The 14,646-nt window shown below is 36.8% G+C and overlaps 3 protein-coding genes across 3 annotated transcripts; 2 read left to right on the top strand and 1 right to left on the bottom strand.

Annotated features, from left to right (window-relative positions):
- The first annotated feature begins 1,570 nt into the window (after window positions 1-1,570).
- LOC131023526 (uncharacterized) lies at window positions 1,571-3,818 on the top strand. The gene is made up of 3 exons (XM_057953071.1): window positions 1,571-2,324; window positions 2,405-3,343; window positions 3,432-3,818. Exons 1-3 carry the CDS (start codon window positions 1,635-1,637, stop codon window positions 3,816-3,818), a joined length of 2,016 nt encoding a protein of 671 aa, XP_057809054.1. The 5' UTR covers window positions 1,571-1,634.
- Window positions 3,819-4,623: 805 nt separating this feature from the next.
- LOC131023525 (uncharacterized) lies at window positions 4,624-6,075 on the bottom strand. Its single transcript, XM_057953070.1, has 3 exons — window positions 6,042-6,075; window positions 5,192-5,686; window positions 4,624-4,788 (listed from the first exon to the last, which is right to left on the bottom strand). The coding sequence occupies exons 2-3, from the start codon at window positions 5,684-5,686 to the stop codon at window positions 4,624-4,626; spliced, it is 660 nt and encodes a 219-aa protein (XP_057809053.1). The 5' UTR covers window positions 6,042-6,075.
- A 2,281-nt stretch (window positions 6,076-8,356) lies between these two features.
- Window positions 8,357-9,540, top strand: LOC131023853 (uncharacterized). The gene has a single exon (XM_057953469.1). It carries the CDS (start codon window positions 8,708-8,710, stop codon window positions 9,389-9,391), a length of 684 nt encoding a protein of 227 aa, XP_057809452.1. The 5' UTR covers window positions 8,357-8,707; the 3' UTR covers window positions 9,392-9,540.
- Window positions 9,541-14,646: the final 5,106 nt, after the last annotated feature.

Here is a 14,646-nt window from a genome sequence, read left to right as displayed (position 1 = left end):
TTATAGTGGTGTAATAAGTCTCGAATTTTTTATTTTATTTTATTTAACAGGAATTAATATAGCCTAACACATAAAATAATAGAAAATGTTGGATAAAAATAATATATAATCATATATTATGAAACAGTAAAATACTAGAGAGCCTACCATATAATTATCCGCCAGTAATTCGTATCCTCTAGAATTAGCCGCGTGAAAGAAACCCTAAGCGGCTACTTCTAGCGGATACTTTTTACTGGCGGATAATAGTACCATGTCATTGATTACTGCTTTTTATATCACAATATATATAAATTTTATTTATTATCGTTCCAATTAATGGTTGTTGTATTTTTTTCAATTTTGAAGAGCTAAAGCTAATTTAATTGTGATTGGACAATTCAACCGGCAAGGGTGAAGCTTTATAGGGTGGGAATCTATAGGCTTTGCAGCAAATTAAGTCACGGGCGGCTAGAATTGAGCGGGCACGGCTTTTGTGGGATTTGTTTGAAAAAATTGAAGCTTTGATAAGAGAGATAAATTGGGTAGGGCCCATTTACACAATATTTTATGTTAAATTAGGGTTAAGAAGTAGAGAAGCAGCCGCGCACTTGAGAGAAGGAAAAAATCAGCCGCTGGAGGAAAAAATCCATTGTTTTGGTTCCTCTTCTTCAAATCAGCCGCACTCCACTTGAGAGAAGGAAAAAATCAGCCCATTTACACAATATTTTACACAATTCACGCCATGGCTTCTTCTTCAAACCAAGTAAGTATACTTGTTATTTGTTTTGTATATGTTAGATATATTTATATGTTAAGAATCTATATGTTTTGTATATGTTTCGAATTTTGTATATTTTTAAGTAAGTATATGTTTTGTATGTTTCGAATTTTTATATGTTTTGTATATGGGTGAATTTTTATGTTAGAATCATTATGTTAGAATTTATATGTTTGTATGTTACAATTTATATGTTTCGAATTTTCATATGTTTTGTATAGTATTGAATTTTGATTTAGATATAGTATTTGTTAGATTTATTTATATGTTTCGTATATGTTAGATATAGTGTAGTTGAGTGCTGTTACAAGTTTGAGTATAGTTTCAGTGTTGTTAGAATTTTTATTTAGTTGAAGCATATTTAGATATATTTAATCGTCTATTTAGATCATTAGGTTAATTTTACTGTATTACGCATAAAATAATAACGTTTTTTTGGTTATTCAGAATTTAAAAATTTATAACATACTAATAAAAACATATAGAACCATAATTACCTAATATCCGCCAGTAATTAATCTTTTTAAGAAGTATCCGCCGGGTTTGAAAACACCAGGCGGCTACTTCTTAAAAAAATTAATTACTGGCGGATACTTGTTTATTGTGGTTCTATATTTTTTTATTTATGTTTCTAGTAATTTAATAGTTAATTATGCATTATTATTAGTTGATGTTTGTTAATTCATTATGTTTTGTAAATTGAGTTATTTTTTGTATTGAATAGGTCCCTTATTCGAGGCCCGAGCAAATCAATCGTGTGGCAGTTGAGATCAGTACGTACAACAATATTATTTACCTATCGACAGTAGTCTCGAGACTAAACGAAATTGGCGGTTTTGCACTGGAGAATACGTTCAGGCATGGGTGCTTTGGGATGATGTTGGATTGGCAGCCGGGCCAGAAGTGCAATGCTGCATTGCACCATATTGTCTCTCGTCATCTTAAGATCACGAGAGACGATGAGGATGATGAGATCTGCTTCTACATCAACGGGAGGAACGTTGAGTTTACTCCGAGAGATTTCGCTCTCGTGACAGGATTGTCCTTTGGGGATGATCCTTTTGACCCCGAGGCTGAGCACGATCTGAGTCGGGCTCATACATTTAGACAATTTTGCCGCTCTCAACCGGTGTCAGTGCGGGAGCTGGCGGATATATATTTCGACACCGTCAATCCAGTGGTTGACACCGACGGCGGGTTGTACCTCCGTGTGGCCCACTTGTTGGTGCTACACGCATTTGTATTAGGAGTGGACGTGCGCCGACCCGTGCAGTCCTGGACTTGGAAGCTGGTGGATGATTTGCCGGCCTTTTCCAGATTTCCTTGGGGATCGTGCGCGTATAGAAGCTTGAACTACAGGTTGAAGCACAGCACAATCAAAAAGGATTGTAAAAAGTATCACTTCTACGGTCCTTCTTGGGCCCTATTCATTTGGGGTCTTGAGAAAATTCCCTATTTGGGCCCAGCCATAGCCATATGCAATGCGGGGGTTTACCCTAGATTTCGGAGGTGGACGTTCGTGAAGACCAAGTTGGATGGGTTGCAGAGTTATTTTGAGTCTCCGGTAATAATTTAGTTGTTTATTTGTTAATATTATTTTAGTTTATGAATATTAATGTTTGACTACATTTTTTTTGTTTCTAGGAGAACGGGATATGGGAGATGGTCCCCGATGAGTACGAGGCCAAGACATCTTACTGGCTATCGGTGGCAGGCGTCAATGCCGGGATAGGGGTTCGAGTACCAGAGCCGGCAGTCTTTGGTCATAGGCAGCCTCGGCAGCGCTACACTGGTGGGGACCACAACGAGGATGCTCCTGAGCATCAACCTCGGCGTCGCAGTATGAGACAGGATACTGGCAAGCGCCCGAGGGGACAAATAGTGGACACCTCATCGAGCAGCAGCCATCACGATCAGAGCATTGGGGGCGATCACCCCGTTGATTCTGGTCGAAGGTCTCACAGTCACAGAGCCCCGAGGCCTAGGCACGAGGATGCTCCTGCACCTTCACAGTGGAGCGAGGAGGATTGGCAGCGCATGCAGCACATGATGCGCGAGAGTGAGGAACGGGTAGCGAGGACCGTGGAGGACAGCCTGTTCAGGAGGATTAAGAATTGGTTCGAGGACAAGTTCGATGCTATGCGTTGCCGATGCTCGCATAGCACTGATGTTCACGTGCCCAGACCTGCTCCACGATCTCACTCTGACAGGAGACGCGAGCCCCAGCCCGAGCCCGACTCCGATCCGGCGCAGCCTACATCCTCAGAGGCCCCATCGCATCACCAATCCCCTGCACATGAGTCTCCTGCACGAGAGGTGGGACAGACTACTGGTGATGCCATGCACACCCCGCAGTGGCAGCATGATCCGTTTGGTGGCCCGACTAGTTTTGGGCATGTGCAGACTCCGCACATGGGTGTCCACCACATGCCCACATTCGAGGCGTCCAGTTCTTATGGCGGGCCACGCTACTCGTGGGCTGAGCCGGGCACGAGTTCAGCATACCCTTTTGAGCCGGCCCGTTCTTCGGCTCCGATCCTGACTCAAGATGAGATGCACGAGTATTGGAAGCAGTTTAGAGGGGTATGTTGTCGTTGCATTAAATTTACAAGTCATTTAATTTAAATTATGTCAACATTGTTTAACTTGCGTTGTTTTAAGTGAATTATAGGGAGTTTCTGAGGCAGTTTCTGAGGCAGTAGCTGCTGTTCCCCTCAGTATTTGTGCACCGGAGGCTCCACGCAGAAGTCGCCGAGAACGGAACCCGTCGGCTGCACTTCGATCACCATACGTGCACAGCGCCGTGCCGAGACCCGTCGACTCACAGTATGTTGACGGGTTTGACCGTATGATGAAAGCTGGCAACCGTGGCAACTACTTCTGTTTTGCCTCTGGAGTAAGAAGGTCATCGCTCTCTTCCGCAGACGCAAGTCTGTCATTGAACCACTGCTCCAGAACCATCCTGATTGCCTCCAGCATGGAGCATATAGGAAGGCGTCTGGCCCACAACAAACGGGCATTCAAAGCCTCGGCAGCATTAGATGTAAGAAAACTATAACGGGTCACCGGACTTTGTGATCGTGCCCACTTCTCAGGGCCTACGCGCATCAACTTCCCGTACGCCGCCGGCTTCAATTGAGCCATAGCCGACATTGCACGTGAAAATTCTGAGTCCGTGTAGGCGTATGCAGCCTGGCGGAAAAGCTCAACAACAGCTTGCCCGTAGCCCTTAATTTTGTTCTGCAAGTGGTAGTAGCAAAGACCGTGAGTAGCATTTGGTAACTCGCTCTTCACAGCATTAGCAATGGAGACATGCGCATCAGAGACAACTAGTAAGTTGTCGGGCTGACCAAAAGTTTGTCTCACATTTGAGAGGAACCACTTCCATGACTCATCATTCTCGATCGGCCCGACACCAAATGCCAACGGAAAAACTTGCTCGTTTGCGTCTTTTGTCACGGCGACGAACAAAATGCCATTGTTCTTCCCCTTCAAGTGTGTGCCGTCGACCACAATCACTGGCCGAAGCGAAAAGAAGAAAGGTGTGATGGAAGCCGCAAGAGCAAGAAACAGATGTTTGAACCGGTTGTTTTCGTCTACTTCGAAATCCATCACGGTGCCTGGATTCGCTTGAGTTAGGGCATACAAATATTTGGGCAGAAGAAGGAACGAATCATCAATTCGACCGTATATCTTCTCTAAGCTGAGATTTCTTGCACGCAGCGCGACATCATATTTGATTCTGACGCCAAATTCACGTAACAACTCCGACATAATAGATTTCGGCTTAATGACCTCTCCGTCATCGCGTATTCTTTTTTCCACATAAGCTGCAACCACATTCGAATGTGCCTTTATTCGTTTCAAAATGCCCAACTCCCCTTCGCAAGAGTGCTCTTTAAACTTATGCACTCCCCACATCCCTCCGCCGTGACAAGATGCACGCACATCGAACTTGCACTTATCAGAGTGCTTGCACTTGTAATAGAGGCGTCCCTGATCTGAGCGTACAACTTTTGCCTCAGCCCCTTGCTTCATATTCCAGAAGCCAACAGCAAAGACCAATTCTTCTTTACTGTTGTAAAAAGAGTTCTTCCCCAAATCAGCAACTCTGGACAGCTCACTCTCGCGAGCAACGAGCGAAGTCGTGGCGTCCACTGGAATCAACGGAACTATCCAATTAGATAGATCACCGGTCGAGTCCGTCGGATTTCCGTGACGGGTTCTACTTTGTCGGATCCAACCTGCTCGCTCGGTCGCCGTGAACTCTATCAGATCATCGTCTAATAAATCCTCAGAGGCGGCAGAATCTGTGCCCGACTCGTTCGTTGGATCGTATTCTTCGTCTTCTTCATCAGAATCGTCATCAGGTTCTTCGGCTTCGTCTTCAGGTTGTACGGCTTCTTCATCAAAATCGTCATCCGTCCGCACCTGGTTGAATCTCCCGCACATTTCATTCAGATTCCATGCGGATTCGTCCAACGGTTGCCCATCCCATGAAAAGTACTGTGTTGGAGGCGCGCTCTCGCGAGCATGATACGACGTCTCATACTGACTAGATTGTGCTTCATCATCTCCGTATCCCGAAGCCTGGCCAAAATCAAAAGTAGGGATGTACGCTTCTTCGACCGGGTCGTTGTTGTGCTCAACGTACACCATGGGATATTCGGCAGTTTCCAACAAGCCTTGCACATCATCGTCGTCACTTATTACGCATTTCGTCTCCCTTCCAAATCGATTGGTCGCCAAATAATACAATTGATAGTTCGGGCTCAACGAATGCGTTGTCAGCACATTGTTGATGCTGTATATCAGGCTCGCAACTGTTTCATTTAAGAGGGGAAGGACCTCCGTAGCCCCGCCAACATAGTGTATACCATCGACGACTCCGTTGTATCTCACATATATGTATCTCACGAATTCCATCTATAAAACCACATAAAATACAGTATTAAAATACGTTTAAAAAGTTCAAAACATCACAATAAGCTCGAAAAATGAAGTATCCGCCAGTAAATCATTATCCGACACCAGTAGCCGCTGACCTTGTAGGGTCGGCGGCTATTATCGTTTTCTAATGATATTCTGGCGGATACTTTATTTTTTGGGTTCAAAACATTCAATTATATTAGAAAAAAGTTTAATATTTCCCTAACATGCTTTTAAATTTCAGATAATAAAGACATTCATTAAAATAACGTAAAACATGCTCTCAACGTTAAAAACAACGTACGATTAAACATGCAAACTATAATTTATACAAACAATACAGGAGAATCACCTTTTCGGGCTGAAATTCAACACAAATTGCCTCCTCTCGCATAAAACCACTCAAATCTTTAGGGTATGCCTGAATTTATGAAATTCAAGGTGAGTATTTCAATTTGTGTTTTGGTCATTCACAAATGCAGCCTTATAAGGACTAAACTTGATTCCTTACAAAAAGTTCACGTGAAGTGCAGTGTTCATTCAATACGGCTTCAATCTATTATTGCATGTCACCTCACGCATGCATAAAATTAGCATTAATGCCACACTACAACCAAATTTTTTGCAGAGTCACCTTCTCAGTATGTACTTTTAATTTTTTACTAAAAAATTAAAAGTAAAAAATCGCAACAAATACAAAAGGGGAATGCGTATGTTATATTTAAACATTCATAACAAGCTGAAAAATTAAAAATTATACATAATTTGACATAAAATATTATTTTCTGCCTAACAGACCAAGTATCCGCCAGAAAATCGTACAAAAAGTTCAGTAGCCGCCATATATTTTTTGTTAGCGGCTACTGATAAATCAAATAATTTAATGGCGGATACTTTACTTTTTGGCTATATAATATTATTTCATTACCGAATATATGAATTTCCAAATAATTGGTATATAATTTCTTATTATTTTATGTGCAAGTCTATTATTTTTTGTGTAGTCAAATCATGCATAAAGTGAGTGTTATTACCCCCACTATAATCCAAATTTTGGCAGATTCACTATCTCTCATATTTCCCATCCATGTGTACTTCTTGTACTGTACATATTTCACTATCTCTCATATTTCCCCTTGTAAAATTAAATAAAAATCTAAAAATAACGGTGCATATGTAACAATAAAAAATCACGAAGGATAAAAATTCACAATCATGCTAATTATGAACAAAGTATTTTTTTTGAAGCGAATAACACAAGTATCCGCCAGTAATTAGTAGCCGTTGAATAGTAGCCGCCGGTCACAAACTTCAGCGGCTACTTCGGCCGGCTACGAATTACTGGCGGATACATAGTTTAATGGTTTCAAAAAAAAAAATCTTAAGAATTGACATGTTCGTGATTTTTTTGGCCTTCGTATTAATGTTTGTAACACACAAACGTCCCCTAATTTATTCAAAATTTGCAAATCTATTTAATCTTATAATGCATGAAAGTGACGTTTTCTCACATTTTGTACCAATTTTAACTGTTTTCTTACACAACTCTTACACAATTTCCATCATCATCAACTTTTACACAAAAAACCAAGCAACCCATCACCATCAAACTTGCTTTTCGGTCTTTGACTTTGAAAGTGGGTAGTTTTGCAAGACATATTATTGAAGTGGGTAGATTCCCCTATTAACACAAATATTATTGTAAAACATAATCAATGTTACTTTATTCTAACCATTGATTAATTCATGTTGTTTTAGCGGTACACGTTGGAAAAACTTTGTTGATGTTGCAATTGTAAACAGTTAAAATGTGATGTTGTAATTAAAACGTTTTAAACTAAATTTATATATAAAAAAATAAAATTCATGTAAAAATTATGTTATGCGCGACGATTAAGCCATTTTTCAATGTTCTTGTACATCTACATGTATTTAAAGTTGAAACACTGGCACTATATACTTCATTTGTCTATATATAAGTATATAGTATGATCGAGTAATACATTGTACTTAATATCTGAGACATAACAAGATTATATGATCATCTAAATTTTGTCAATGATTCCTATCTTAAAAGTTGGGACTTGAGACAGGTAATCATTTTCTGTGAGATTTGTGGATAATAAATGATTTCATGAGTAATGATAGGGAAAAAAAAATTAAAAGTAACATTGATCAGAATTGAGAGTATTTGTTTTGTATTTTTGTGAGTGCCGACCGACTAAAACACTGAAGAATTATGAGGTATATATAAAGTTAAATTTCATTGTGGAAGTGGGCTTCTTGACAGATATATATGTGCCAAATGCTGTCACAAATTTGTGCTTTGATTTTTGTTTCAGTTGGTGTGTATGTATTATATATTGCACTGTGCCAAAAACATGTCTTCCTCTTCACATTGCTCAAGACCCCACTCCGCACCTATCTATACTATTTTACAATACGCTATGCGACATATATGTAGAGTCACTATATAAAACCCAAGTTACAACAAATTAAGGGTTTATAAATCTAAACATCCCTTTCTAAATAAATCTCTTTTGATTTGTATCATCCCCTCACAAATTTCACATTTCATCTCCCCACGTCAGATAAAAGAAAATGGGAAATACAACAACTTGTTATAAACATCAATTGCTTTTTTTTCCCAAAAGGCACTCACTCTCTCCATATATATTTTATATAACTCGATCCCAAGCATGAACATTCTAGCAAAAGTCTTGTAATTTGTTTTTTATTTATTTGCAACACCCATTCTACTACTCCTCTCAATGTCATGTCATGTCCAAAGAAATACTCAAACTTCCATTCCATGCAGTCGAGTTTGACGGTTTAGCACACTTGAAATTAAATGTTTTTCTCTACTTAGACTTAATTCTCCACATGTTGAAAAATCGTGTATTTTGACCGTTTATTGAGGCTTTTAATGTTTTTTTATTTCACTTTGAATAAACGTAACTAACTGGTAACCAGACTTCTCCCATCATATCATTATCATATTTGATATCCGTAGCAAAAATGGCGATCGAAGTGTTCCCCGACAGCCCGAGCGCCGCCGGCATCAGCCCTCGCATCTCCTTCTCCCACGATCTCTCCCAATCCGACGTCGTTCCGATCGAGCAGTACATTCGCTCCGGCGCCTCCTCCTCCTCCATCGATTTCGACTTCTGCGTCTTCCGCGAGAGCTTCGACCAGGAATCCTCCTCCGCCGACGAGCTCTTCTTCGACGGCAAGATCCTCCCCATCCAAATCAAGAAACGCCTCGCTCCGCCGCCCTTGCCGCCTTCTCCACTTCCCCCGCCGCCTCCCCCGCCTCCAAAATCCGCCGAATCGGAAGAGAAGCACAAGTCCTTCTGGCGGTTTAAGCGCAGCTCCAGCTTGAACTGCGGCAGCGGCTACGGCCGGACTCTCTGCCCGCTGCCGCTCCTCTCCAGAAGCAATTCCACGGGATCCACCGCCAGCGGTAAGCGCTCCTCCATCTCGACCAGTCAGAAGCAAAATCTACTGAAAAGCAATTCATCGCAGAAGCCGCAGGCGCAGTCCGGTTATTCGTCAAAGCCGCCGTTGAAGAAGAGCGGCCAATTTTCTCACGCCGGCGGGATTAAATTCAGTCCGGTTTTGAACGTTCCTCCGGCTAATCTCTTTGGCCTCGGCTCAATATTTTCCGGCGGCGGCAAGGAGCGGAGCAGGAAGAAGTATTGATTATTAATCAAGTGTTGTTAATTTGGCTTCTCTTCTTCTTCCATCATTTTCTCGAGTTTAATGCCAAAGTTACTGTATTAGACGGTGACTAATTAAGAATGTAATTAATGCATGCGAGTGTGAAAATTAAGAAGGGTGAAGATTAATAATTGTGCCGGCTTTATTACCATACATTATACAGCGCAAAACGAGGCCATATGCTTTAAACAAATGGGATGCCCAATTACAGGTAACAAGTTTTTAGAGTTGTCATTTTCTCTTTTTTTATTTTATTCTATTCTATTTTATTCTAATATGAGTGAAGTGTTTGCACATTCTTCTCATCTAAATCTTGTTTCTATATTGTTTGCTTTTGCTTTCTCCTGATTCTGTCAGAGATACAATCAGGAATTGGTCTTCTACGACAGATGCTCTGTATATTTGAATATATATTCTACATGATACATAGGAGTATTATTTTATGCATCTAAAATTTACATAGCTTTACCAATAATTGAATTGAAGTTCATATTTGGTAGTTTGTACTCGTAGTTCAAATATACAATATACATATGTATGCATTTTGGTATTTTTAATTGGTTAACTCGTTCAAGCAGAATCTGATTTTGGATAGCAAATGAGAATTTTTGTGATGATTGATAATCAGCTAGAAGGGGTTGTGTGGTGGAGAGAGTCAGAAAAGTTGATTCAACTTTATTTGGTAGAATAAAAAAAAGAGTAATGCTAAACGGCCACATTGTGGCTACCCACAATTTACTTAAGTAGAAAATAATTTAATTTATTTAATTTATTTTTTAAAATAAAAATAAGATTTAGTTATTTTATCATATTCTCTACATTATAGTTATTTTTTTGCAATTTTTTGGTAACTTTTTTATTTTTATTAAAAAATAAATAAAAAATAAAAAATGCAAAAAAAAATTAAAAAAATAAGTACAATGTAGAGAATATAATAAAATAACTAAATCCTATTTTTATTTAAAAAAATAAATTAAATAAATCAATATTATTCTTATTATATTAGTGTGTGGGTAGCCACGTTGTGGCTGCATAGATTTATTGTAAAAAAAAAGTGTGTTTAGGAGTTGTGGGGTGTCACAAACTAGTCCATTTATAGTAGTTAATCACATTATGAAATCATAATGACGATCTTTACTTCCAGAAGCTTTTCTCGATATTGATAGCCATAATTTTGAAGGTTTCTTCAAGGCTTGTCATATTTTTCTTTCTTTTGTGAGATTGTCTTGTCCCCCAAATGGATATGTGAAAAGTCTCTTTTGACCCTTCAATTGTCTTATCATTCAACCATTTTTTTTAATTGCTCTATCATCTAGAATTCTTTTACAGCTGAACATTTTGTCAAGATTATATCACATGCCCTGTTTGCACTTTGCACTAAATGTTGTAAAATTATACTATGCTGTACTAGATTGCTTTGTGTGATCAAATCATATAGTATATCCGTTCAAAGCTCCGGAAAGAATCATATTTTCAAGTTAAAAAATTGTGATACTATTTACTCCATAATCTGTAGCTTAAAAAAAATAAAAATAAAAATCAGTATTACAGAGAGAAAAAAAAAAAGTTCTACAGTATTAATTAATTATGTATCTCTATTGATACACGTACGATTATATGAGTAAAGTACACTTTTTAAATTATGTACTTATTAAGATAAAATGTGTTTTAAAGAAAAGAAAAAAGACGCTTAGTTAACTACTTTTTCTATTTGAATTAATCATTCTTCACATTGCCCCCTCGGAGAAATGACCATATTCATTCTGTTTCACATAAGATCAAATAATACCTAAGTGAATAAGTTCATATTTACTCCAAATTTGTGCAAATATTGAGCACTCTCTTCAAACTTAGTTGCATATATATACACCTTAGCTTAGCTTTTACACAAAATTGCAGTTTATATTTATTACTTTCAAACTCCACCTAAAAAGTATCAGAAGTTGAAAATGAAAACACAAACAAAAGAGCCTTAAATTTAGCTCAAGACTGACTGAACTTGTGAGGCTTTTCCTTAAATTTTCCTCAAAAATTCCTAATTTGAGGATCCTTGAATACTTTTGCAGCCACAAATGGTCCCGTGCTCAGAGGAGAAATTAGTATATTAATATAATTTATATTAGTAATAAAATATTACTATCATATAAGGAGTGGGTGTACTTGATAATACGTATATAGAATTTGTGTATTGAAAGAAGTAGCAGACTCAGAATTGAGAAAAAGTTGTAGTTATGATTGTTGGCCTCTCGACTTTGTCTCAGCAATGGCGTGGACCAAAATTGAAGTTCCAATGTTAAAAGTCTGAGTGTCAGATGCATTAAAGTTTTTAAATCCAATTCTTGATGTTATTTAGCACCTAGGGCCCCATAGAGGTGTGAGGGATTTAATTAATTAATATCCTTAATTACGAGTTACGACGTTACAAATTAATAGACATTCGTTGTGTTTTTGTATTCAATAGAAAAATAAGTATCATCCTTTTAGACTCGTTGCAGTGTGTCTGTTCCTCTCAGACTAAGAGGTTGTGTGGTGAATAGTAGTACCTTTGGTGGCTCTATGTGAACATCTATCATAGCAATTATGATTAAAAAAAAGGATTTATTATAGTTATGGTCCGAACTTTAAAATGTTGTGTAAAAATAGTTCAAATTTTAAGAAATACAAAAATAGTCTAAATTTTAAAATCGTTTTTATAAAAATAGTCTGAACTTTAAAAAATGCGAAAAAATTATACGATCTTCAAAGCCATTTGTGAAAATGGCCTAAACTTTTGAGTTATTTATAAAGATGGCATGGACTTTATAAGAGTATAAAAAATGGCAAGAATTTAGAGTTCATTTTTTATAAGAGTATAAAAAATGACACGAACTTTAAAAAATACAAAACATGAGACTTATACTTTTAAACTCAAACTATGAAGTTGATTTGAAAATTATGTGGAAATTCTCAATTCTCTTAGAATATTCCTAATAAAATATAAGAATTCTCTTCTCCTACGAACCCTAATCTTACACAAACATCAATCACAATATATTCTTGATAGTATCCACGGGCATTACAACACACAAATTTTAAACTTCGGGCTCATAAAATCATAATCTCACATATACATATCAACCACTATTTCATATACATTGACAAGCATGGCAACACAGAGTTTTGTGAGAAAAAATATAATTGTCTATGCAAGGTTAGAATTCATAGGAAAGAGAATTCTTATATTTTGTTGGGAATACATCAAGTGAATTTAGATTTTTCACGTAATTTTCTCATCAATTCCGGGCCTTCCACATCGTCATAATTCAAGCCATTTTTTGTATTATGAAAGTTTAGAAGGCCACTCTTTCTATTTTTAAAGCTCCAACCATTTTTTAAAATAAGTCAGGCTACTCTTTTGTATTTTTTAAAGTTCATACCAAATTACCAATTTCATAAATAACTTCAAAGTGTGAGTCATTTTTACAAATTACTTCAAAGTTTAAGCTATATATTTTTTTATAAATGATTTTAATATTCAAGCATTTTTTACACTTTTTAAAGTTTGAGCTATTTTTATAAATGGTCCTAAAATTCAATCATTTTTACAAATGAATTATGTATATTAAAAAATTAAATACCATAACAGCACCTCAATTATCCCGACTACTTTCCAACAAATCATATTAATATTAATAATTTAGATGCTTACCGCATCAAGTTAACTGGCCAAAAATGAAATCCGCCGTTATGTTAAAAATAAGTAAGCGTGGATGTGTTAGCTCCAAGTTTTGATAAAGCAAAAATTAATTTATCACATAACATTCTTTCCAAATAATGGTTTTTCTAATAATTTTCTAACACAACTAAATAATAATGGTTGATATATGAATATATGATATACCTTTTGCGATTAATTTTTGATGTGGTCCATGAGTCCATATGGATGGAGCTGGCCTTTGTACTCCACTTTACTATTGGACCTTGTGATCCATTTTGTTTCGTTGTGATAAGCAGGACCAGCCTAGTGTTGTTCTTTCATAATTTGGATTAATCATTTTGAAATTAATCTACACTAATAAGCACTATCTTATTGGATTTGGTGTATATTGGAATTCCTGGGTTGTATTATATTAATTTGTTTTTTAGTTATGTTAGTAGGCCCCAAATTTACATAATTATTTTTGAAATAAATCTATAATAGTATCTTGTTGGAGTATCATTTATTAGGGATAGCAAGTTCATTTATTAATAGGGGGGGAATGGTTAACCTCTTGTTTTCACAATCATGTGCGTCGTTAATCTTTCGCCGCTCCTTATTTGAAAAGGGAAATACACCAATAATGACAACATAATGAGACTAGTTAATAGCGTTATGAAAAATAATTGCATTACACGTGTAGCTATTTGAATAATTAAGGTCGTCAGTCGTTATACCTAAATACTTTTATTATTTCTTGAAAAAATATTTATTATGAATTATTGGCAATTGCAATAAATAGGATATGTTAATGGCTATTATTATTGTTGTTGTAGAGACTTGTAGTTTGTAAAGGTTTTGGTTTTTTTCATGAATATTTCATTAAACATGAATGAATATGTAAACAATCAGCATAAGTCTTTTTTAGAGAGGTCATCTTAGTGTACTTTTATTATATCTTAAATTAGGCATCGAAGATGAAACTTAGTAATCCTTCAATATATAATTCACCATCCTTGATATGATCTTCACAATAACTCAACCTTAATTCTACTTGTCCACAAAAAAACACACACCTATTAGTCTCCGAGTTACCATCATCATTAAAACATTCACAACACCTGATGTTGATGACACGATCGACGCTACATTTGTGGATATAGAATGTATAAACACCAATAGCTATGCGTATGCGGACGAAAATGGTGATGGTGGTAGCGAATAAGGGAAATCAAAGCTACAACAATTAAGGACTAATTTTGAGAAACAAAGTAGAAATTTATGGTACAATTACGAATTTACTTTATGTTAATATAAAATTTTAATTTTTGATTATTTTGTGATTGATCGAAATTTTAAACTTTTTTTTTTATCAATTATAGTATTATAGGGCTTAGACTTAAGAAAATTGTATAAATTCGAGTACATACGAGCCAATGTTAGATGAATGGTTATAATGACTAGTCAAAATCAACCATAAAATCTTAAACTGTAGGGGGCCGGTTTCTCCATAGCTAGTATACTAATAACTGGAGCACAATTTGAATTATAAATTATAAAT

This window comes from Salvia miltiorrhiza, chromosome 4, assembly GCF_028751815.1.
Source record: "Salvia miltiorrhiza cultivar Shanhuang (shh) chromosome 4, IMPLAD_Smil_shh, whole genome shotgun sequence".
Lineage (NCBI taxonomy): Eukaryota > Viridiplantae > Streptophyta > Magnoliopsida > Lamiales > Lamiaceae > Salvia > Salvia miltiorrhiza.
Note: the sequence above shows the minus strand (reverse complement) of the source record. Positions and strands in the feature narration are given on the sequence as shown.